We start from the raw sequence: 22714 nt of genomic DNA, 5'->3' as shown, positions 1-22714 counted from the left end.
ATTAAAAGATTGTCTGTAAACAATTCAATTTTATCTGACACATTTGTTACACGTAGGTCATTAGGAGAGATCTCATTATTGGCCGACGCTGGCTTCTGCTATATGCAGTGTGTGAAGATTCATATCTTCATTTTTAAAATGTGTTAATCACGTGTCATTCACAGTGTGAAAAACTCCACCACTAGTCTCTCCCTGATCATTTGTAGTTTGTAAACGGAACATGATTGTTGGTGAAATGGGTAAGAGCGTGGTTTACTAATCATTCTAAATTATTCTCATCAGATATCTTGTGTGTGTGTTGTCAAGTTGGCCCTAAATGGCCAACGAGTACATTTGAATTGTGAAATGTTCAATTTGCAAGAGAAGTTTGAATTGCTTGAAACATAGTAAAATTCAAACTTGCCTTGCAACAAAGTTAGCATTTTAGATGTGAGTGTGGGTTTCTTGTTTAGATGTGATAATGAGCTAAACATGTTTTCTTTAACAGTTGGACTGTTTGCTGATTTCTAAACATGACATCTTTAAAAAGGGAAGTTCAAACTGACTGTTGGCTATAATAAAAGTTGTGTGGTTTTGACAGGGGCCTTAAGCCTTCAAGTGTCCGCTGCAAAGAAAGACAAAATGCATGTGTGCTTGTTGCAAAACTTGTGACAGCCAAATATTGTAATTGCGTGAGTCCAAGGCGAGTAGTTTACCATATAAGGAATTACTATATGATGATGACAGTCATAGCTTCTTAAGGCCACGCCACAGGATATGTCCAAGTATGAAAAGCTGTGTATATTGTTTTTCGGGGCCGCGGTTCGGGTGAAGACTTACACATTGTTTCGTTATTTTTGCCTTTTTGGATTATTGTCTTTGAATTATTGTGAAACTTTTTCAGTTAAACGGAAACCATTATGTGGTTATTCATATAAACTTTTCAATTAAGTCTCAGATGTATTTTTTTCTAGGAAATATCTTTATTGGTTGTGGTTTAGATTTTTATAGTGCATTCAAACTCAGATTGAGCTGGTTTAAGAAATCCGCAGAGGACTCTGAAGCAACGCCTGACATTTTTACCTGCAGGTGAAAACAATTTATGATTGTTATAGGTTATGGGGATGATTTAGGATGATAAAATACAACATTGTGTGTGTGTGTGTGTGTAGGGGAGATTGGGGCTAGTTGTCACAGGGAAGTGGACACTAGCTGTAACTATAATGTTTAAAGTCAAAGATGGTTTTGCAAATACTTATATTATTTCTGCCTTTCAAGTTGAAATTCCAGCATTGTTATGTCTTGCTGTTGAAATCAGTAATAACAGTGATAATGTTCAATGACATACCCAAGACTCGTGACTAGTCCTGCTGTGTGTGTAAAGACAGGAACTATATAGATCTGTACTATTTCTTCAGGGATTTTTTTAGATGCTGTCGATTTTATATATTTTGCATGTTAAATATAGTTGTGGTTAACTTTTAAAATCTTTATCTGCTGATTAGATGCGATTTTTAATGGGTAAACCTGCCCAACATATGTTGTATTTTGGATGTTGGTGTCACTACCAGGCTTTTACTTTTGCTTAACCAAAAACACAACCTTGGTTTCACCAAAAAGAGGAAGTTGACAGTATGTGTTCTAAATTAGTTTAACCAACCAGTTGCAATGAGTCAGATGAACGAACAAACTGCACTATAACATTTCCATTTATGCATTTAGAGCCCAATCTCTCATCCAATGACTGATGTGTTTGTTTCACATTATTGGTTACAATAGCCAATGGAGATAATCTGGTGGTAATAATTTAATGACAAGAATTACAGGTCAAACAAGAAAATATTTATGCACAGCAAAATCCCCAGTGTTAAATTAACACTCCTCAGTGTACATATGTGTCCACACTACAGGGTGTTAAAAGTAACACTTAAGAAGTGTTAAAGTTAATGAGATAATTAAGTGATTAATTAAGTGATGATTGACCATTAGTGATGAGAAACACAAGAACTACAACTGACTTTAGTCACAGCTTTAGATGAAATCAACTGAAGATAAAAGAAGACATTAAATCTCTGAAGATCTCAGCAGAGGAGGATTAAACAACTCCACAAACAGCATTACCAGCTTCACACATTACTAACCAGACTGACTTTATTTCTGTCAGACGTCTACAGAAGCTCTTATTGAGAATTACTTTTTTAATGTCACCATCATGGTGATCAGTGTGTTCTTTAGTTGGGCAGTTTGATGATATTTTAATGTTAGTATTTCTCTGGCTGCTGTATCTATGGCTAAAAAAGCAAGAGTAAACACAATCAGATGTGTTGGTTGCTCAGTGATAAGAATATGATCATTGTATAGTGATTTAAATCACTGATTAACTTTGTTTTTACTGTGATTCCAGGAAAGATCCAGATTGGTTTTAATCAGTAGAGCTGAATATGTTTTAAAGCAGATTCTACACTAATCACTTGTAACTCCTGCGAGACTAACTCACACACGACATAAAGAATCAGCCTATGAATCTCAACAATGGTGACATGCTTCATGCCGCAATGCATTCTGGGAGCCATGGATGAGTTTTGCATGATGCACCCAGAATGCATTGCGGCATGAAGCATGTCACCATTGTTGAGATTCATAGGCTGATTCTTGATGTCTGTGTGTGAGTTAATCTCGCAGGAGTTAGAAGTGCTTATTGTGTGATGTGTTATTAAACCGGAAAACAAGACTTGTGTACATGTTTTAAACATTGATCAGTTTATCTGATGAAAACGCTGCTGGATCTCCTGCTGTAGAGTCACAAGGCTACTATAATCAATGACTCTCAGGAGATCAGCAATTAAGGCACCATATGACGATAACAACTGTATCACCAACAACAAGCCAACATCATCTGTCATCAACTTGTCATCGTAAATTTTCTCTTGCTGTTCTCACCGTAACAAACAGTTACAGCAGACAGAGACAAAAAATGCTGACAAGTCAAGGGTCAAGAGCCCAACTAAAGCAACACTGATCACCATAATTGTAGCGTCAAACAAAACTATTATTTTCAATAAATCATCAACATCTAAACCTCAGTAAGAGCTTCTGTAGACGTCTGACATGAATAAAGTCAGTCTGGTTAGTAATGTGTGAAGCTGGTAATGTTGTTTGTGGAGTTGTTTAATCCTCCTCTGCTGAGATCTTCAGAGATTGAATGTCTTCTTTTATCTTCAGTTGATTTCATCTAAAGCTGTGGCTGAAGTCAGTTGTAGTTCTTGTGTTTCTCATCACTAATGGTCAATCATGACTTAATTAATCACTTAATTATCTCATTAACTTTAACACTTCTTAAGTGTTACTTTTAACACCCTGTAGTGTGGACACATATGCACACTGAGGAGTGTTAATTTAACACTGGGGATTTTGCTGTGTGGTTACATGGTATTGTCTTATGAAAAGTGCAATGAGAGATGAATAAAAAAGAGGCGCTGTACATGTGTTGTAGGTGTTGCTATGCTGATGTCAGTCAGAATGGCTCTTCCTCTTCCTCTGATCGTTCTGCTCATGATTCACGGTGAGTAGCTTGAACACTTCAGAAACTCAAAAGATTTTGCAAAAGGGGCATATATACTATTGCTTCATAATGACCAAAAATGGTAATATAATAAAGTCTTTTCGCACCATTTTACGTGCTCTTGTCAGCCTACACTTGACATAATAGTCCGTACGGTGGCCCAGTAGTGCATAACACAACGAAATATAAAAAGCAAACATAAGTTCACAACACAACGAAAACAAGCCACAACACAAATAAATCAAGCCACAACACAATGAAATCGCCACAACACAACGAAATCAAGCCACAACACAACGGAAATGCTCCCAACCACTCGGAGGCACTCGGAGCGCGGTAAAGTTGCCACTGTTCTATAGAGTTGGCAATCTTACAAAGAAATCAATACCACAATTAGGTTTAACAGTATTTAGGCTAACCATTGTTTATTGATATGAAATATTAATTTAAAATAACCTACATGCATTATTGCTGCATATTTATGCTCGAGAATGCATTGACCCGATACCACGGCGCTAAGGGAACGTCTGCCAATTCCACCAATTGGTTGAAACGTATAATTTGTATGAATTAAAATTGCTTTTAACATTTAAAAACAGACATGTTAAAATTCCACAGCTTGATTGTATTGTAAAAACTGACTTAATAATGCAAAACACAACATTGGAATTTGAAAATTAAAAAAAAAAGTTAATTTAATTCATACAAATTATATGTTTCAACTTGTTGGAATTGGCAGACGCTCCCTTAGCGCCGTGGCAGCGGGTCAAAGCATTCTCGAGTATAAATATGCAGCTATTATGCACGTAGGTGATTTTGAATTGATATTTCATGTCGATATACAACTACACACTTAAAACTGATTGTAGTGTTTAAATATTTGTAAGATTGACGAATCTATAGAACAATGCAAGGAAAACTAACTTTACCGCACTCCGAGTATGGAACCCCATAATATGCGAGAGCCCCCTAGTGGTCGGGAGCATTTCCGTTGTGTTGTGGCTATTTCGTTGTGTTGTGGATTTTTCGTTGTGTTGTGGCTTGATTTCGTTGTGTTGTGGCTTTTTCGTTGTGTTGTGGCTTTATTTCGTTGTGTTGTGGATTTATTTTGTTGTTTTGTTAACTTATGTATGCTTTTTAAATTTCGTTGTGTTGTGCACTACTGGGCCACCGTACCTTGGGCTTCATTTAACCAATTATGATAGTTTCATTAAATGGTGTATCAATATACATAAATACAAGTGAATTGAACACAATGAGACTTTTGGTGCTGCATGTTTTTGCGTAGTGCTTTGTAGCCAGTTAACAATATTACCAATGATATTAATTAACTTTGAAAAAGTGCAGCGGCTCAAGCCCCCAAAGCCCTCCTCTCTGCACATGCCTGTTTTGCATACAGATTTTTTTTCCAGCATTCTTGTTTCACAAACTGAAGATAATCTGTTCTGGATGATTTTTGTGTTTCAGGGGTTTCTAGTGGTGATTGGCATGTGAGTTACAGTCATTCACACATCTGTGCACTAAATGACTCAACAGTGATAATCAACTGCACTTATACATACCCTACTGGCAATCAGATCAAGAACGTCTTCTGGACTAAAGTCTTTGAAAAAGGTGTAGAGTATCCAGATCTGTCTAATGACACTGAATACAGTCAGAGGCTTCAGTATCTGGGAGATAAACAGCAGAACTGCACCGTCAGACTGAGTCATGTGACACTGAAGGATTCACACAAGTACTATTTCAGATTCATCACTGATAAAAACAAATGGATTGGTCAACCAGGAGTGACTCTTAATATCACAGGTGACTTTCATGAGGTTTATCTCTTCTTGTGTGCATTATGTTGAATAATAATCAGTGTACACTGTTAGACATTTAAAATAGATTGTACAGTAACTTACTGGCAACACTGTTTTGTCTTTTTAAAAATAAAACGTTAGGTTTACCTCAGTTTTTAGCACCAAAGCTGAAGCAAATGATAACCTAACGTTACGTAATTTTATATGTTGTCCGGGCCATGAGCTCTCTCCTCTGGCAAAACTTACGACGCTGCACTGGTTCCTAATCTAATTCAATAAACTCATTTAAAAAAAAAAAAAAAAAAAACGTTAAGTTTACCTCAGTTTTTAGCACCAATGCTGACAAGCTAGGTAAAATTAGGGTGCAGACAACCGTGGCTAGTACAAATCATACTTACACAGTAAATTCCCCGGTGTTGAGTTAACACCGCTCAGTGTTCATATGGGAACCACCAGCAGGGTGTTAAAGTAACACTGAAGCAGTGTTAGAGTTAATAAGATACTTAAGTGATTAATTGAGTGATGATTGTTTGATTATTGAAGACACCTGATGATAATGAGCAGAATCACTGAAGGACAGAGAAACAAAACTACAGCCACAGCTTAAGATGACATCAACTGAAAAGACATTAAATCTCTCTTATTATAAACCAGACTGACTTTATTTCTGTCATTTGTCTACAGTTCTTTTTGAGAATTAACAGAGGTTTAGAGGTTGATGTTTTATGGGAAATGTGTGGTCATCGTTATGGAGATCAGTGTTCATTTTAGTTGGGCAGTTTGACTTGGCTTTTTATGTCAGTTTGTGGTCTTAGTAACAAAGCTAACTGAAACACATACTTTGTTGCAAAGTAATCCATAAACATAAATTATCAGGTGAAATAGTTATCATCTTTTATTTTGACCAAACAAATCTTTGGGAAAAGTAGATAAAAGAAATGTTAATAAAAGTTTTTTTTAGTAGAAAAAAATTCTACTAAACATTTTCACCATAAATGCTTTACTGCCACAGATCCGTCATCTTAAATGTAGATTTTTAGATACATCTAGGGGACAAAAAATGTTTGCGCACACAGACATCAAGAATCATCATATGAATCTCAACAATGGTGATATGCTGCAATGCATGCTGGGAGTCATGAGTGTTATGCTATGATTATTATATATCCCAGTATGCATTGCAGCATGAAGCATGTCACCGTCATTGAGATTAATATGCTGATTCTTAATGTTTGTGTGGCTGTGCGTAAATTGGTTTTCTTCTCAATGTACTTAAACAACAAATTTCTGTATATTTGATATCTGGCAAGAAAGAATTCCTGGTAAAAATCTACTAATAACAATTTGATAATTAAATTTTGTATGTGTCTGTTATCAGTCTCGTTTATGATGTTGAAAGATATATCATATGACCATCTTTGCTTATGATTTCTTTTGCAACAAATTATGTGTTTCAGTAAACACTGTTACAAAGACCACAACCTGACATTAAAAGCCAAGAGTCAAACTGCCCAACTAAATGAAACACTGATCACCATAATGGTGACCAACTATTTTCAATAAAACAACATCTAAACCTCTGTTGATTCTCAATAAGAACTTCTGTAGATGTCAGAAATAAAGTCAGTGAGGTTTGTAGAGATGTAATGTCTTTTCAGTTGATTTCATCTAAAGCTGTGGCTGAAGTCAGTTGTAGTTCTTGTGTTTCTCTTTCCTTCAGTGATTCTGCTCATTATCATCAGGTGTCTTCATTAATCAAACAATCAACACTCAATTAATCACTTAACAGTATCTTATTAACTCTAACACTGCTTCAGTGTTACTTTAACACCCTGCTGGTGGTTCCCATATAAACACCGAGCGGTGTTAATTCAACACCGGGGAATTTACTGTGTACCTTGCTTGTTTGCTGTTCTCACAAAGATGAAACAATCTTTGCAGGGTGTCCGAACAGTGAGCTCTCTCCTCGGGTGAAACTGTCAATGCTGCACTGATGGTTCCTAATATAAATCTAAAGCAAATCCTGTCAATCCCAATTGTGCCAAAGAGGCCGTTGTGGTAAATACAAAAAAAATACAGGAAATCACTGTATTTGTTGTTTGACGTCACAGAAAATTCCCATGATGCAACGGGAATTACAGTTATTTACTGTAAAGAGAATTTACAGTATTATACTGGGTGATATATAGTAAATAACTGTACAAATTACAGAAATGTCTAACAGTATGACAGCAGCACTAGATATAATGTGTGTGTTGTGTTCAGATCTTCAGGTGGAGTCTCCTGAGAGAGTGACAGAGGGAGATTCAGTCCATCTGACATGTAAAAGCAGCTGCACTCTGACTGACAGAGCAACATTCATCTGGTACAGAAACTCACAGCCATTAACTGAGAGCAGAAACAATGAACTCCTGCTTCAGTCAGTCAAAAGAGAGGATGCAGGCAGATATAGCTGTGCTGTACCTGAAGACAATTACATATCACCTGCTGTTTATCTCAATGTCATTTGTGAGTAAGCATTCAGTCATATTTTAAGTGTGTGTGTGTGTGTGTGTGTATCTCGTTCTCTATTATGAGTCCTGCCTCCCGAATGCTATTCCAATTGGCTTTGTTTTTTCTTTCATACTTGTGAGATGCCATAGCTTTGGTTGTGCGAAGTGGCAAATTGTTGAGATTCATGTGCTGATTGTTGATGTCTGTGTGTGTCATCATAGATTTACTTTTTGTGCTCAAGTTTGTTAAAATAATACTATAATACTGCAGGATCTGATGCTTCAGTAACGCAGGGTTTGTAGTGTAAATGTATTAATAGCACATCATAATTGTTAGATTCAAATGACATCATTGATTTCATGATTATTATAAAACCATCAACAGGTAACCATCATCACCTAATGTCATTTCACTTTAGCTTCCTTTGCTACTGCAAATGTGTTTTACATACACACTATCACACCGGGCGAAAAAAAAAAAGACAAACCTACAATAAGAGTTAAAGGGTAACTAAACCCCTGCTCAGAGCTTAACTCCACCCACTGGCAATTTTTGAAAAATGCTGGAAAAGTGGGCAGAGCCCAGTGGACACAGAGGGGACGAACCGAGGGCGGGGCTGAGTGGAGGGCGTGCACCTGAGACCCGCAGTGACGGATTGATTGACAGCTGTCAGACTCGCGAGTGACTGGAGTGACGCAAGCTTTGCAACTGAGCGGTCATTCTCCCCCACCTTCACCTGAATTGGAGGAGGGTGAATTATACACAGACCCAGAGCCTTATCAATGCGAGCCGCTGGCTCAAACTGCGTTAACTCCCGATGCCGACGATGCCAGTGAAGCAGCAGCGCAAGAGAACTGACCTAATCTATGAACAGTCAAATCCTTACACTGAATGCCACTAAAAATGGATCAGATATCTGATATACATACGATGTATTTTCATTCAAATGAACTGAATCAATAAGCAGCGCAGGACCAATAAGTTCAGACCTAAAAGCCTAATATAAACGGATTTCCTCAAATAAGTTAGACTATAGAATATACGCCAGCACGTTACGGTATTGCTGTCCGTTACCGCGGCAACCACTTGCGTGTCAGGGTTTGAAAGCGCGTCTCATATATGAAAATTATCTGTACACATGACGGGCGGCAATAATATCGCAAGAAAAGCCTGACGTATACTGGCAACTGCATTATTTAACCATATTTTCTTCATTACAATGTTAAAGCAAGTGTCAAGTCAGTTTCATTCATAATTTTTCTGACATGACAATTCATACTGGAGTGAAGCCGTTCTCTTCATGTGATTGGGCAAAACATTTCTGAGGGCGTGGTGAGCTCGTGCCAGGGGCGCGGATAGTGAGCCGTTGGAAGTACCATCCTACGTCACAATGTACCACAACGTCCAATAGGAAAATTCAACTGCAGTAGCCACCGTTCAACCTTAAGAGGGCAGCACTTTGGCGGTTTTACACCATATTTTATAGAATTAAAACACTTTATACTCAAATGTTAAAACATTTACTCGAATCAATGAACAGCATTAATAAAGCCCCATTATTACAGATCATTAACTAAAAAAAGTTGGTTTAGGGTTTAGTTACCCTTTAAGAGCCCAACAAATTGAAACACTGATCACCATAATGATGACGAATGAAACACATTAGAGTTAAACTCTGTTAATTCTCAATAAGAGCTTCTGTAGTCGTCTGACAGAAATAAAGTCTGTCTGGTTATTAATGTGTGAAGCTGGTAATGCTGCACAGCAAAATCCCCAGTGTTAAATTTACACTCCTCAGTGTGCATATGTGTACACACTACAGGGTGTTAAAAGTAACACTTAAGAAGTGTTAAAGTTAATGAGATAATTAAGTGATTAATTAAGTTATGATTGACCATTAGTGATGAGAAACACAAGAACTTCAACTGACTTCAGCTTTAGATGCAATCCACTGAAGATAAAATAAGACATTAAATCTCTGAAGATCTCAGCAGAGGAGGATTAAACAACTCCACAAACAACATTACCAGCTTCACACATTACTAACCAGACTGACTTTATTTCTGTCAGATGTCTACAGAAGCTCTTACTGAGGTTTAGATGTTGATGATTTATTGAAAATAATAGTTTTGTTTGACGCCACCATTATGGTGATCAGTGTTGCTTTAGTTGGGCAATTGACCCTTGACTTATCAGCATTTTTTCTTTCTGTCTGCTGTAACTGTTTGTTACAGTGAGAACAGCAAGAGAAAATTGATGATGACAAGTTGATGACAGATGATGTTGGCTTGTTGTTGGTGATACAATTGTTATCATCATATAGTGCCTTATTTGCTGTTGTCCTGAGAGTCATTGATTATAGTAGCCTAGTGACTCTACAGCAGGAGATCCAGCAGCATTTTAACAGATAAACTGATCAATGTTTAAAACGTACATAAATCTTGTTTTCCGGTTTAATAACACATCACACAATAAGCACTTCTAACTCCTGCGAGGATTACTCACACATAGACATCAAGAATCAGCCTATGAATCTCAACAATGGTGACATGCTTCATGCTGCAATGCATTCTGGGTGCATCATGCAAAACTCATCCATGGCTCCCAGAATGCATTGCGGCATGAAGCATGTCACCATTGTTGAGATTCATAGGCTGATTCTTTATGTCTGTGTGTGAGTTAGTCTCGCAGGAGTTAGAAGTGATTAGTGTACAATCTGCTTTAAAACATATTCAGCTTTATTGAATAAAACCGATCTGGATCTTTCCTGGAATCACAGTAAAAACAAAGTTAATCAGTGATTTAAATCACTATACAATGATCATATTCTTATCACTGAGCAGTCAACAGCATCTGATTGTGTTTACTCTTGCTTTTCTTGCCATTGCAAACTCAGTTACAGCAACCAGAGAAACACTAACATTAAAATGTCATCAAACTGCCCAACTAAAGAAAACACTGATCACCATGATGGTTTCAACACAAAAAAGTTTCAACACAAAATAAACAAAAATGTAATTCTCAATAAGAGCTTCTGTAGACGTCTGACAGAAATAAAGTCAGTCTGGTTAGTAATGTGTGAAGCTGGTAATGCTGTTTGTGGAGTTGTTTAATCCTCCTCTGCTGAGATCTTCAGAGATTTAATGCCTTCTTTTATCTTCAGTTGATTTCATCTAAAGCTGTGGCGAGAAGTTGTAGTTCTTGTGTTTCTCATCACTAATGGTCAATCATTACTTAATTAATCACTTAATTATCTCATTAACTTTAACACTTCTTAAGTGTTACTTTTAACACCCTGTAGTGTGGACACATATGTACACTGAGGAGTGTTAATTTAACACTGGGGATTTTGCTGTGTGTTTGTGGAGTTGTTTAATCCTCCTCTGCTGCGATCTTCAGAGATTTAATGTCTTCTTTTATCTTCAGTTGATTTCATCTAAAGCTGTGGCTGAAGTCAGTTGTAGTTCTTGTGTTTCTGCTCGTCTCTTTTCTTCTGTTCTCTTCTTCCCTTCAGTGATTCTGCTTGTTAACAGGTTTATTAAGGCTGAGATGACTCCATATTTATTATTCACAGATTTTATGGCTCAGATAAGGACAAGTTCTGGTTAATTTCTTTGCTCTTGGCGGACATGTGGCATAGCTATGGCTTGCTTGTCGAATATTTACAGCCCTTGGAAATGAGAAGTCCAGTACCCTTACCTCTCCCAATCTGATGGGGGTGTGAGAGAAAGAGAAGTTGGCAGAGAGAGAGAGAGCAGCAGGGGTTGCTTTGTCCTCAGGTATAATCCAGGTCTCAGTCAAGCCTAAAATACCAATATCTGACTGAGTAGCAAAGGCTGGAATGAAGTCAGCTTTGTTGATAGCTGACTGACATTTCCAGAGACCCACAGAAAAACAAAGAGGTGCATTTGAAGGGGTAGAGTTAGGGCCAGTACATCAGCTCCAGCCCATGCCCACTCCCAAGTCTGCTCCAACTCATGAATCACTGTGGTTGTCTGCTCAGCCTGCTCCGCCCTGGCTCCCAGTCCAGCCTGCTCTGCCCTGCCCATCTGCTCAGCCTGCTTCACCCTGTCCATCTGCTCAGCCTGCTTCACCCTGTCCATCTGCTCAGCCTGCTCCACCCTGTCCATCTGCTCAGCTTGCTCCACCCTGCCCATCTGCTCAGCTTGCTTCGCCCTGTCCATCTGCTCAGCCTGCTTCACCCTGTCCATCTGCTCAGCTTGCTCCACCCTGTCCATCTGCTCAGCCTGCTCCACCCTGCCCATCTGCTCAGCCTGCTTCACCCTGTCCATCTGCTCAGCCTGCTTCACCCTGTCCATCTGCTCAGCCTGCTCCACCCTGTCCATCTGCTCAGCTTGCTCCACCCTGCCCATCTGCTCAGCTTGCTTCGCCCTGTCCATCTGCTCAGCCTGCTTCACCCTGTCCATCTGCTCAGCTTGCTCCACCCTGTCCATCTGCTCAGCCTGCTCCACCCTGCCCATCTGCTCAGCCTGCTTCACCCTGTCCATCTGCTCAGCCTGCTTCACCCTGTCCATCTGCTCAGCCTGCTTCACCCTGTCCATCTGCTCAGCCTGCTTCACCCTGTCCATCTGCTCAGCCTGCTTCACCCTGTCCATCTGCTCAGCCTGCTCCACCCTGCCCATCTGCTCAGCCTGCTTCACCCTGTCCATCTGCTCAGCCTGCTTCACCCTGTCCATCTGCTCAGCCTGCTTCACCCTGTCCATCTGCTCAGCCTGCTTCACCCTGCCCATCTGCTCAGCTTGCTCCACCCTGTCCATCTGCTCAGCCTGCTTCACCCTGTCCATCTGCTCAGCCTGCTTCACCCTGTCCATCTGCTCAGCCTGCTCCACCCTGTCCATCTGCTCAGCTTGCTCCACCCTGTCCATCTGCTCAGCCTGCTCCGCCCTGCCCATCTGCTCAGCCTGCTTCGCCCTGCCCATCTGCTCAGCCTGCTTCGCCCTGCCCATCTGCTCAGCCTGCTTCGCCCTGCCCATCTGCTCAGCCTGCTTCGCCCTGCCCATCTGCTCTGCCCTGGCCGTCTGCTCAGCCTGCTACGCCCTGGCAATCTGCTCAGCCTGCTTCGCCCTGCCCATCTGCTCTGCCCTGGCCGTCTACTCAGCCTGCTCCGCCCTGTCCATCTGCTCAGCCTGCTTCACCCTGCCCATCTGCTCTGCCCTGGCCGTCTACTCAGCCTGCTCCACCCTGGCCATTTGCTCAGCCTGCTCCACCATGTGCATCTGCTCTGCCCTGGCCATCTGCTCAGCCTGCTACCCCCTGGCCATTTGCTCAGCCTGCTCCACCATGTCCATCTGCTCTGCCTGCTCCACCATGTCCATCTGCTCTGCCCTGGCCATCTGCTCAGCCTGCTTCACCCTGCCCATCTGCTCAGCCTGCTCCACCCTGTCCATCTGCTCAGCTTGCTCCACCCTGTCCATCTGCTCTGCCCTGGCCGTCTGCTCAGCCTGCTACGCCCTGGCCATTTGCTCAGCCTGCTCCACCATGTCCATCTGCTCTGCCTGCTCCACCATGTCCATCTGCTCTGCCCTGCCCATCTGCTCAGCCTGCTCCACCCTGTCCATCTGCTCAGCCTGCTCCACCCTGTCCATCTGCTCAGCCTGCTCCGCCCTGCCCATCTGCTCAGCCTGCTTCACCCTGCCCATCTGCTCAGCCTGCTCCGCCCTGTCCATCTGCTCAGCCTGCTCCGCCCTGCCCATCTGCTCAGCCTGCTTCACCCTGCCCATCTGCTCAGCCTGCTTCACCCTGCCCATCTGCTCAGCCTGCTCCACCCTTTCCATCTGCTCAGCCTGCTTCACCCTGCCCATCTGCTCAGCCTGCTCCACCCTGTCCATCTGCTCAGCTTGCTCCACCCTGTCCATCTGCTCAGCCTGCTCCACCCTTTCCATCTGCTCAGCCTGCTTCACCCTGCCCATCTGCTCAGCCTGCTCCACCCTGTCCATCTGCTCTGCTCTGCCCTGCCCATCTGCTCAGCTTGCTCCACCATGTCCATCTGCTCTGCTCTGCCCTGCCCATCTGCTCAGCCTGCTCCACCATGTCCATCTGCTCTGCCTGCTCCACCCGTCGCCTTTCCTCCCCTTCTTCTGCCTCCCCCTTATGTTTCCCATTTATCACGCCCTCTTGTTATATAGTTAAACTAGTCTTCCCTGTGTATATATAGAGCTTATATGTCACTTGTGTTTTGTCAGTTGTTGTTTGGTGTATATTCCTGTTTCTAGTGCTCTCTGTGTTTTTGTTTGCTTTATTTTATTTAACTATCATGCACCGAGACAGTTTCTCACTTAAGCACATATGTACAGATAGATTTATATTTATTCCAAATAAATGTCATTAAGAATTCAGGCAGCTTGATGATATGGCTTCTAAAACAATCTCTACTGTAGTACAAAATGTTTTAAATTGCAAAAAATTCACTAAATAACATCCATTTTCTTCTAGATCCTCCATCGTACACATTTGTAGGGGTGAGTCCATGTTGTGAAATAGTGGAGGAAGATTCTGTGACTCTGAGCTGCAGCAGTGATTCAAACCCTTCTGGAGAAATCACGTGGTTTAAAGGAGGAGCGATTGTAGGATCTGGAAGAATCTACAACCTCTCAAAGATCAGCTCTGATGACAGTGGAGAATACAAGTGCAGATCCATCAATGAACATGGAGAGGAATACTCTGATGCTGTGACTCTAAACGTCATGTGTGAGTACCCCCCCCCCCCCCCCACAAAAAAAAAACACGTCATGAAATGATTACTTCTACATTGAAAACTTGACAGCTCACTAATAAACCATAAGAAAACATGAGATCAAGTATGTGAACTTGCAACAGAACACATTTTATATTATTTTACATTTTATTATTTTATTTATTTCTAAAGAACTCTTTAGTAGCCTATTTGGTGCACTTTAAAGGGATATTTCACCCAAAATGAAAATTCTGTCATCATTTACTCGCCCTCATGATGTTCCAGACCTGTATGAGTTTCTTTGTTGTGCTGAACACAAAAGAAGATATTTTGAAGAATGTTTGTAACCAGGCTTCTTTGGGGGCACCATTGTCTTCCATAGTAATCTTCCTGTGTGTTCAACATAAAGAAATGTATTCATGTTTGGAACAACTGGAGGGTGAGAAAATGATGACAGAATTTTCATTTTTGGGTGAACTGTGCCTTTAAGCAGTCATTCTGAACCAGTAATCACTTTTTTGAATTTCAAAAATTAAATTATGACTATATTATCATGTAATTATTTGTCCCATTTTTATCTAATTTTTTTTTTAAATGTCATAAACTTTATATGACACACAGTAAAATCCCCAGAGTTAAATTAACACTGCTCAGAGAACATTTGGTCCCACTCTACAGAGTGTTAAAGTAACACTGAATCAGTGTTAAAGTTAATGAGATAATTAAGAGATTAATTAAGTGATAATTGACCATTAGTGGTGAACACCTGATGATAATGAGTAGAATCACTGAAGGAAAGAGAAAAAGAAAAACACAAGAACTACGACTGACTATTAAAAAGACATTCAATCTCTGAAGATCTCAGCAGAGGAGGATTAAACAACTCCACAAACAGCATTACCAGCTTCACACATTACTAACCAGACTGACTTTATTTCTATCAGATGACTACAGAAGCTCTTATTGAGGTTTAGATGTTGATGTTTTATTGAAAATTAAAGTTGTTTGAAGTTACCATTATTGTGATTAGTGTTTGCTTTAATTGGGCTCTTGACCCTTGACTTGCCAACATAAGTTTTTCTCTGGCTGCTGTAACTGTTCGTTACGGTGAAAATGGCAAGAAAATCTTGACGCTTGTTGTTTATGATACAGTTGTTATCATCATATAGTGCCTTATTTGCTGATCCCCTGAAAGTCATTGATTATAGGAGCATTGTGATTCTAGGGCAGAAGATCCAGCAATGTTATCATCAGAGAAACTAAACAATTATCAAAAAAATTTTACGTAAGATTTGTACTGCGGTTTAATAACACATCACACAATAAGCACTTCTAACTCCTGCGAGTTTTACTCACACAGAGAGATCAAGAATCTGCCTATGAATCTCAACAATGGTGACATGCTTCATGCCACAATGCATTCTGGGTGCATCACGCAAAACTCATCTATGGCTCCCAGAATGCATTGTGGCATGAAGCATGTCACCATTGTTGAGATTCATAGGCAGATTCTTGATGTCTGTGTGTGAGTTCATCTCGCAGGAGTTAGAAACGATTAGTGTACAATCGGTTGCAAAACTTATTCAGCTTTTCTGATTAAAACAGTGTTGGATCTTTTCTAAAATCACAATAAAAAAAGTGAATAGTATATTGCTCATACTCAGTCATAAAATCAATGAATTAAATCATTATACAATGATCATATTCTCATCATCGAGCAGCCGACAGCATCTGATTGTGTTTACTCTTGCTTTTCTTGCCATAGCAAACTCAGTTACAGCAGCCAGAGAAACACTAATGTTAAAAAGTCATCAAACTGCCCAACTAAAGAAAACACTGATCACCATGATGGTCACATTAAAACTAACAATTTTCACAACAAAATCAAACAAAACATTTGTTAATTCTCAATAAGAGACGTCTGACAGAAATAAAGTCAGTCTGGTTAGTAATGTGTGAAGCTGGTAATGCTGTTTGTGGAGTTGTTTAATCCTCCTCTGCTGAGATCTTCAGAGATTTAATGTCTTTTTTATAGTCAGTCGTAGTTCTTGTGTTTTTCTTTTTCTCTTTCCTTCAGTGATTCTACTCATTATCATCAGGTTTTCATCACTAATGGCCAATCATCACTTAATTAATCTCTCAAGTATCTCATTAACTTTAACACTGATTCAGTGTTACTTTAACACTCTGTAGAGTGGGACCATATGTGCTCTGAGCAGTGTTAATTTAACTCTGGGGATTTTACTGTGCAGGATTATTGGTTATGTATGATTATAGCGTAGCTAAATTATAAATTAATAATTACATTTACTAGGCTATAATCTATTAATTAACCTGTCTAAAAAATAATAATTCTGTCTGCCAAGCTCTGATAATGTATGGAATATTATATGAATATATTATCCATTAAAAAAAACTATAGGCTACCTTTAGAAGCACAGATGTGTCTGTCAGCGCTGCTGCTTTAAATCAGTCAGTCTGAGACACTGAAATGCTTCTCATAAAGTGTGCAGTTGGCCTGAGGTTCATCATGAGTTACTGGACAGACCCATTGATACCATTTTGATATTCAGCTCTATATCTGGAGATCCTCTTGCGTTTAAACGGTGGACGCGACGCAAACTCGACATGTTTTTCAAAAAACGCGCAATTTTACAGGCACACGGCACAGCGCATGTTCTCGAGACTCCGCTGCTACAGCAACAAAGCCGCTAAAACGCAATCACGCACAAATGAGCTCCTGTACTACTTATTGTGAAATTGATTTGTTTATATTTGCTATCAGTATTCTCCACACTGCAAAATCCTTGTGTGTTTATTGAACTATGTGTGGACCTATGTAAAATACGGAACAAATCGCGTCCCGTATTGGTTTGATACGGAACGCGTCATTTTGCTTGTAAATACGGGACGATTCTGTATTTTACGGGACGGGTGGCAACCCTAGTCTCAGTGTCCATCATTGAGCCCAACAGTGGACATTTTGTATGACTCTCTCATTCAACTCATCAGCTCATTAGCTCATCAGTAAAGACGGCAAGACTATAGGGCTGCGTTCCACTCCACTTTTAGACATGCACTTGCAAACTTCCCTAAGCACTTCCCCTCAGGGGAATCCCTGCTGCCATTTTGACAGTAAATGCATAGTTTTCAAAAGCTTGCATTTTGCAGGCCCCAAAAATTCAGTTGAAAACGATGTTGTGTAAACCCTTGAATTGGGCGTGTCTGATGAGGGAGACATCCACAATGTTCAATGGAGAGAAGCACTGCACTACTGAGTGGACATTTCTACTATCAGGCTGACAATCTACATGGATCTAACGCTGTAACTTTAATTGTGACTGTTAATGTTAGCACAGCTCATAAACTTAAAGGGATAGTTTACCCAAAATGAAAATTCTGTCATCGTTTACTCACCCTCACCCAATCAATTAATCTGAACTTGGGTTTTCTGAGTAAAAAAAGTCATAGTATGTGAGTACTAGAATCACATTTTACAGTGCAGAAGATGATATTTTGAAGAAGGTGGGTAACCAACCAAGACTTTATTACATACTATACATACTAACTGGTTGTTACCCACCTCAAAAAATCTTCTGTGTTCAACAGAACAAATACATTCATTCAGGTTTGGAACAACTTGAGGGTGAGTAAATGATGAGAGAATTTTGGGTGAACTATCCCTTTAAATGACTAATTCTAAAGTGAAGTAACTTAACATTTTCTGATGTTATACTTTTTTTGTCTCAGCTGGAGGATGTATGGTGATATTATACATATCCATTGGAGTGGTTTGTGGTGCTGTCATTATCATCATGATGGTGCTGATTTGGTAAGTTATTTGCAATATTTGACTGCTGTTACTTGTTATTTAACCTCTTTTTCACAAACAACCAGTATTAAGTAAAGATTCAGTTGTAAGGCTAAATTGGGCGTTTCTACACAATTGGTGGTCAGCTTAGAATGTATTTTCTAAGATTTTTTTATTAAATGTACACTAAATATAGAACAGACAAATAGTATAGACAAACTAGACAGGTTTTTAAATAAAAACTGATCAAATCACATTTTTTTTAAGTGGACTCAAGTGGATGAAAAAGAGAAATGATGCACTCAAATCTCAGGTGAGAAAAATTATTTTGGTTATCGGTAGGTTACTAATGATCTGATCACTCACATATTGAAATCCTGAATAGTTGTGACTTTTATAGTGGGCAATCGAAGACATTATTTATGCATTTTCTCTCTATTCTGTTTTTTTATGGTAAAGATGAATAATTATAACACACGCAAAGCTGAGTTAAGTCAACCTGTGTATGAGAATGCAATGGTAAGTGTAAATTATCTTTTCATACACCAAACAAAATAAAATGGAGTGTATTTCTTATATATCCATTCATATTTCTTTCTTTCAGCCTAACAGGAGGACGCCGTAGTGTTTGGGACACAGACAAAACATTTTTTTAGCCTTTATGTACAGTGGAAACATGTGCCTGTTAAAACAGCGTGTTTTTCTGATATAAACATTGAGACAAAAGATAAATCATAATAGAACTTTTGCATGATTGGTGTCAAATGTACAACCCCAAATCAGAAAAAGTTGGGACAGTGTGGAAAACGCAAATAAATAGTTTTGTCTGGTCAACTTCATGTCATTTGTAAATATGTATCCTTTCCTGTCATTCAGACCTGCAACACATTTAAAAAAAAGTTGGGACAGTAAAGCATTTGCCACTTTGTAATGTTGCCATTCCTTTTCACAGCACTTAAAAGAAGTTTAGGGACTGAAGACACCAAGTGATGAAGTGTTTCAGGTGTAATTTTGTCCCATTCTTCCTGCAAACAAGTCTTACGGTGGGCAACAGTACGGGGTCTTCGTTGTCGCATTTTGCGCTTCAAAATGCGCCACACATTCTCTATTGGGGACAGGTCGGGACTGCATCAGGCCAGTCAAGTACCCGAACCCTCTTCCTCCGCAGCCAGGACTTTGTAATGTGTGCAGAATGTGGTTTTACATTGTCTTGTTGAAATATGCATGGACGTCCCTGGAAAAGATGTCTTCTTGAAGGCAGCATATTATGCTCCAAAATCTCTATGTACTTTTCAGCATTAATGGTGCCTTCACAGAAGTGCAAGTTACCTTTGCCAAGGGCACTGACACAACCCCATACCATGACAGACCCTGGCTTTTGGACTTGTTGCTGGTAACAGTCTGGATGATCCTTCTTTGGTCCGGAGCACACGGCGTCCATTCCATTCCAAAAAATACCTGAAATACTGCTTCATCTGACCACAGTACACATTTCCACTGTGTGATGGTCCATTCCAGATGCCTCCGAGCCCAGAGAAGTCGACGGCGCTTCTGGACACTGTTCACATAGGGCTTCCTTTTGGCACAGTACAGTTTTAACTGGCATTTGTGGATGTTACTACGTATTGTGGTACTTGACAAAGGTTTGCCAAAGTAGTCCTGAGCCCATGTGGTGATATCGCTTATAGATGAATGACGATTCTTGATGCAGTGCTGCCTGAGGGATCGGAGATCACGGTTGTTCAGCTTAGGCTTGCGCCCTTGTCCTTTACGCGCTGAAATTCCTCCAGATTCCTTGAATCTTTTAATTATGTTATGCACTGTTGAATGTGAAATATCCAAATCTCTTCCTATCTTTCTTTGAGGAACATTGTTTTTAAACATTTCAATAATTTTCTCACGTATTTGTTGGCAAACTGGCGATCCTCGGCCCATCTTTGCTCCTAAAGGATTAGACCTTTCTTGGATGCTGCTTTTGTACCAAATCATAATTACAATCACCTGTTGACATCACCTGTTTCAAATCACATCATTATTTAACCATTTTACCTCATTACTAGCCCTAAATTGCTCCTGTCCCAACTTTTTTTGAAATGTGTTGCAGGTCTGAATGACAGGAAAGGATGCATATTTACAAATGACATGAAGTTGACCAGACAAAACATGAAATGTTTTGTGTTCATATTGTCTGCAATGAAATACAAGTCAAAGTAAATTTAGAAATCACTTCTTTTTTTGTGTGTGTTTTCCATACTGTCCCAACTTTTTCTGATTTGGGGTTGTATAACCTATACAATGCCACTAAAAATCAAAGTACGTTCCAACCAAATAACCTGTGTAAGTCTTCACACCACTGAACTTATACTCAAAGTCAAGGGTCAAGAGCCCAACTAAAGCAAATACCGATCACCATAATGGCGACTCTTTCCTGCAGAGATTCTGCTTGGCAATTTTTTCCCACTCTTCTTTGCAAAAAGATCCATATCTGCTAAATCTTCAAGTCCCACCACAGATTTTCTGTAGGATTCAGGTCTGGGCTCTGACTGGTCGTGTAAAACATGCATCTTTCTTTGCCGAAGCCGTTCTTTTATTGATTTAGATGTGTGTAGATGTTTTGAAACATTGTAATGCTGAAAGGTAAACGTTCTCTTCGTTTTAGCTTTCTATTAGACTGCAGAAGGTTCTGTGCCAAAAGCAACCGATAAATGGAGCTATTCATGGGATTTCCAAAATGTTTATCTTCTGAAACTTTCGTTTTCAGTGGCATTGCATGGGTTATTTTTTACATCAAATGTGCAAAAGCTCTGATATGATTGATAATTTTTTCATGTTTTACATCACAAAAAACACTGTTTTAACAGGATTGTGTGGACTTTTTATATACACTGTATCTTATGTGTGTGGAGCCCTGAAAAGAAACGTGAATTGATATAAAAGTGTGTAATCAAGTGCATGTATTTTTCTTTAAAATTTGTTACGTATAGTTTGTTTACTTAGCTTGGATGTTTTAAGATGTTTTGTTAAACTTTAATCCTCACTGTTTGTTTTCAATGCAGAAAATAAAGATCTGATATCGTAAGTTTACAGTCTTCTGTTATACAACAGCATAAAAAGCACCCGCCATTAATGTCGACATTTTTTTAAAATTTAATTAAAAAATCATTGGTAATGGCATTGAATCAATGTTACAATGTGATGTTGGTTCAACGTCATGCTTGCACTCTCAAAAAATGAAACACAACTACAACTAAATCCACACAGCCTGAAATCAATTTTTTGAACACGAATTACATTCTCAGCTGATTACTTATTCCAGTCACATACAGTTTTTTTTAAATCACTTTGGTACTATTTTCACAAGCAAGGCAAATTGTGTTAGTACAATACACCAAACCACAAAGTATTTTCACTACACAAAATAAGTGTTTCAACTTTATAAATGTTTCATTCATAATAACTGCCTTTCATAAAGCTCTTACTATCAAACTTTTGATTTCTCTTCTCGTTCAGTTTAATACATGTCTGTTATTTAATCCACTTATCTTAACGGTTAATCAATGAATCATTTGGTACACCAATATATTTCTATTGATATTGATTATATGCATAGTTTCTACTTTGTTTGCAATTTCCAAAATGGATAACCATATGAAATGAATTATTTTTTACATTATAAGTGATTTATTTTAGATTATAAGGTGGAGGTGGATCACTCAAACAGAATCAGCATTAAAAAAAAACAATCTGCACAAAACAATGCAGTCACATTAAACATTTCTTAATGTCAACAATTTCTGATACACTGGAACACTGATATTTACTATCAGCTGCACAAAATGTCCGTGATTACAAGTGTTAATCCAACACGTAACAACAAATGCACATAAGCACGCTTAAACACATAAAAGTGTTCAAATATGCAACATATCTCGTTGTACAACATCTTTTTTTTCCCACTTGTTTGCATTTGCATATCATAGATGATGCAATCATTTAACAAAACAATTAAACTAACGTCATGTACGAGTTAACTAACTCTATACCAATTTGACCTTCTAAACATACAAATATACATCCTTAAACATCATATATAACTCTGATTGGTTTTTAGGAAACATATAGAGAAAGATGAATGTCAATTTGAATGTAAAAGTAATGCAAAACAAGCAAAACTCACCAGAGTTCTCGTAAAAGAATTGCCAATAAATCAAAAGCATTGACCGGTTTTTCCCTCAATACAGGATGAATTGGCAACCTGAATGATTAATAACAATCTTTATAAAAGAATTTACACATAGAAACGAAGAAACATATCAAAATTGAAGCGTTTGTGCAATCTCACGCTAACCTCGTGCGTGCATGTTCAGCTGGCT

The 22714-nt window shown here is 39.2% G+C and overlaps 2 protein-coding genes across 3 annotated transcripts in view; both read left to right on the top strand.

Moving 5' to 3' along the window:
- The window catches only part of LOC307123536 (adhesion G protein-coupled receptor E5-like), a 224242-nt gene that overhangs the window by 115735 nt on the left and 85793 nt on the right, over positions 1 to 22714 (top strand). The gene's annotated exons all lie outside the window — the stretch shown is intronic.
- Positions 201 to 21418, top strand: LOC307123545 (B-cell receptor CD22-like). Of its 2 annotated transcripts, XM_079812105.1 has the most exons (10): positions 201 to 239; positions 3473 to 3541; positions 5009 to 5031; positions 5119 to 5347; positions 7609 to 7851; positions 14290 to 14544; positions 18281 to 18362; positions 18609 to 18654; positions 18801 to 18860; positions 18946 to 21418. In XM_079812105.1, the coding sequence occupies exons 1-10, from the start codon at positions 221 to 223 to the stop codon at positions 18964 to 18966; spliced, it is 1047 nt and encodes a 348-aa protein (XP_079668231.1). In that variant the 5' UTR covers positions 201 to 220; the 3' UTR covers positions 18967 to 21418. The 2 variants fall into 2 exon arrangements, with proteins under 2 accessions (XP_079668231.1, XP_079668230.1); XM_079812104.1 differs by having other exon boundaries at positions 5009 to 5347.

The sequence above is a fragment of the Gobio gobio genome, assembly GCF_949357685.1.
Source record: "Gobio gobio genome assembly, chromosome: 3".
Taxonomy (NCBI): domain Eukaryota; kingdom Metazoa; phylum Chordata; class Actinopteri; order Cypriniformes; family Gobionidae; genus Gobio; species Gobio gobio.
Note: the sequence above shows the minus strand (reverse complement) of the source record. Positions and strands in the feature narration are given on the sequence as shown.

Excerpts from the sequence above, each read along its gene's own strand:
- LOC307123545 (XM_079812104.1), top strand. Across the intron at positions 7,852-14,289 it reads TGTTTATCTCAATGTCATTT|ATCCTCCATCGTACACATTT; the intron begins GTGAGTAAGCAT and ends ATTTTCTTCTAG. Across the intron at positions 18,861-18,945 it reads CTGTGTATGAGAATGCAATG|CCTAACAGGAGGACGCCGTA; the intron begins GTAAGTGTAAAT and ends TCTTTCTTTCAG.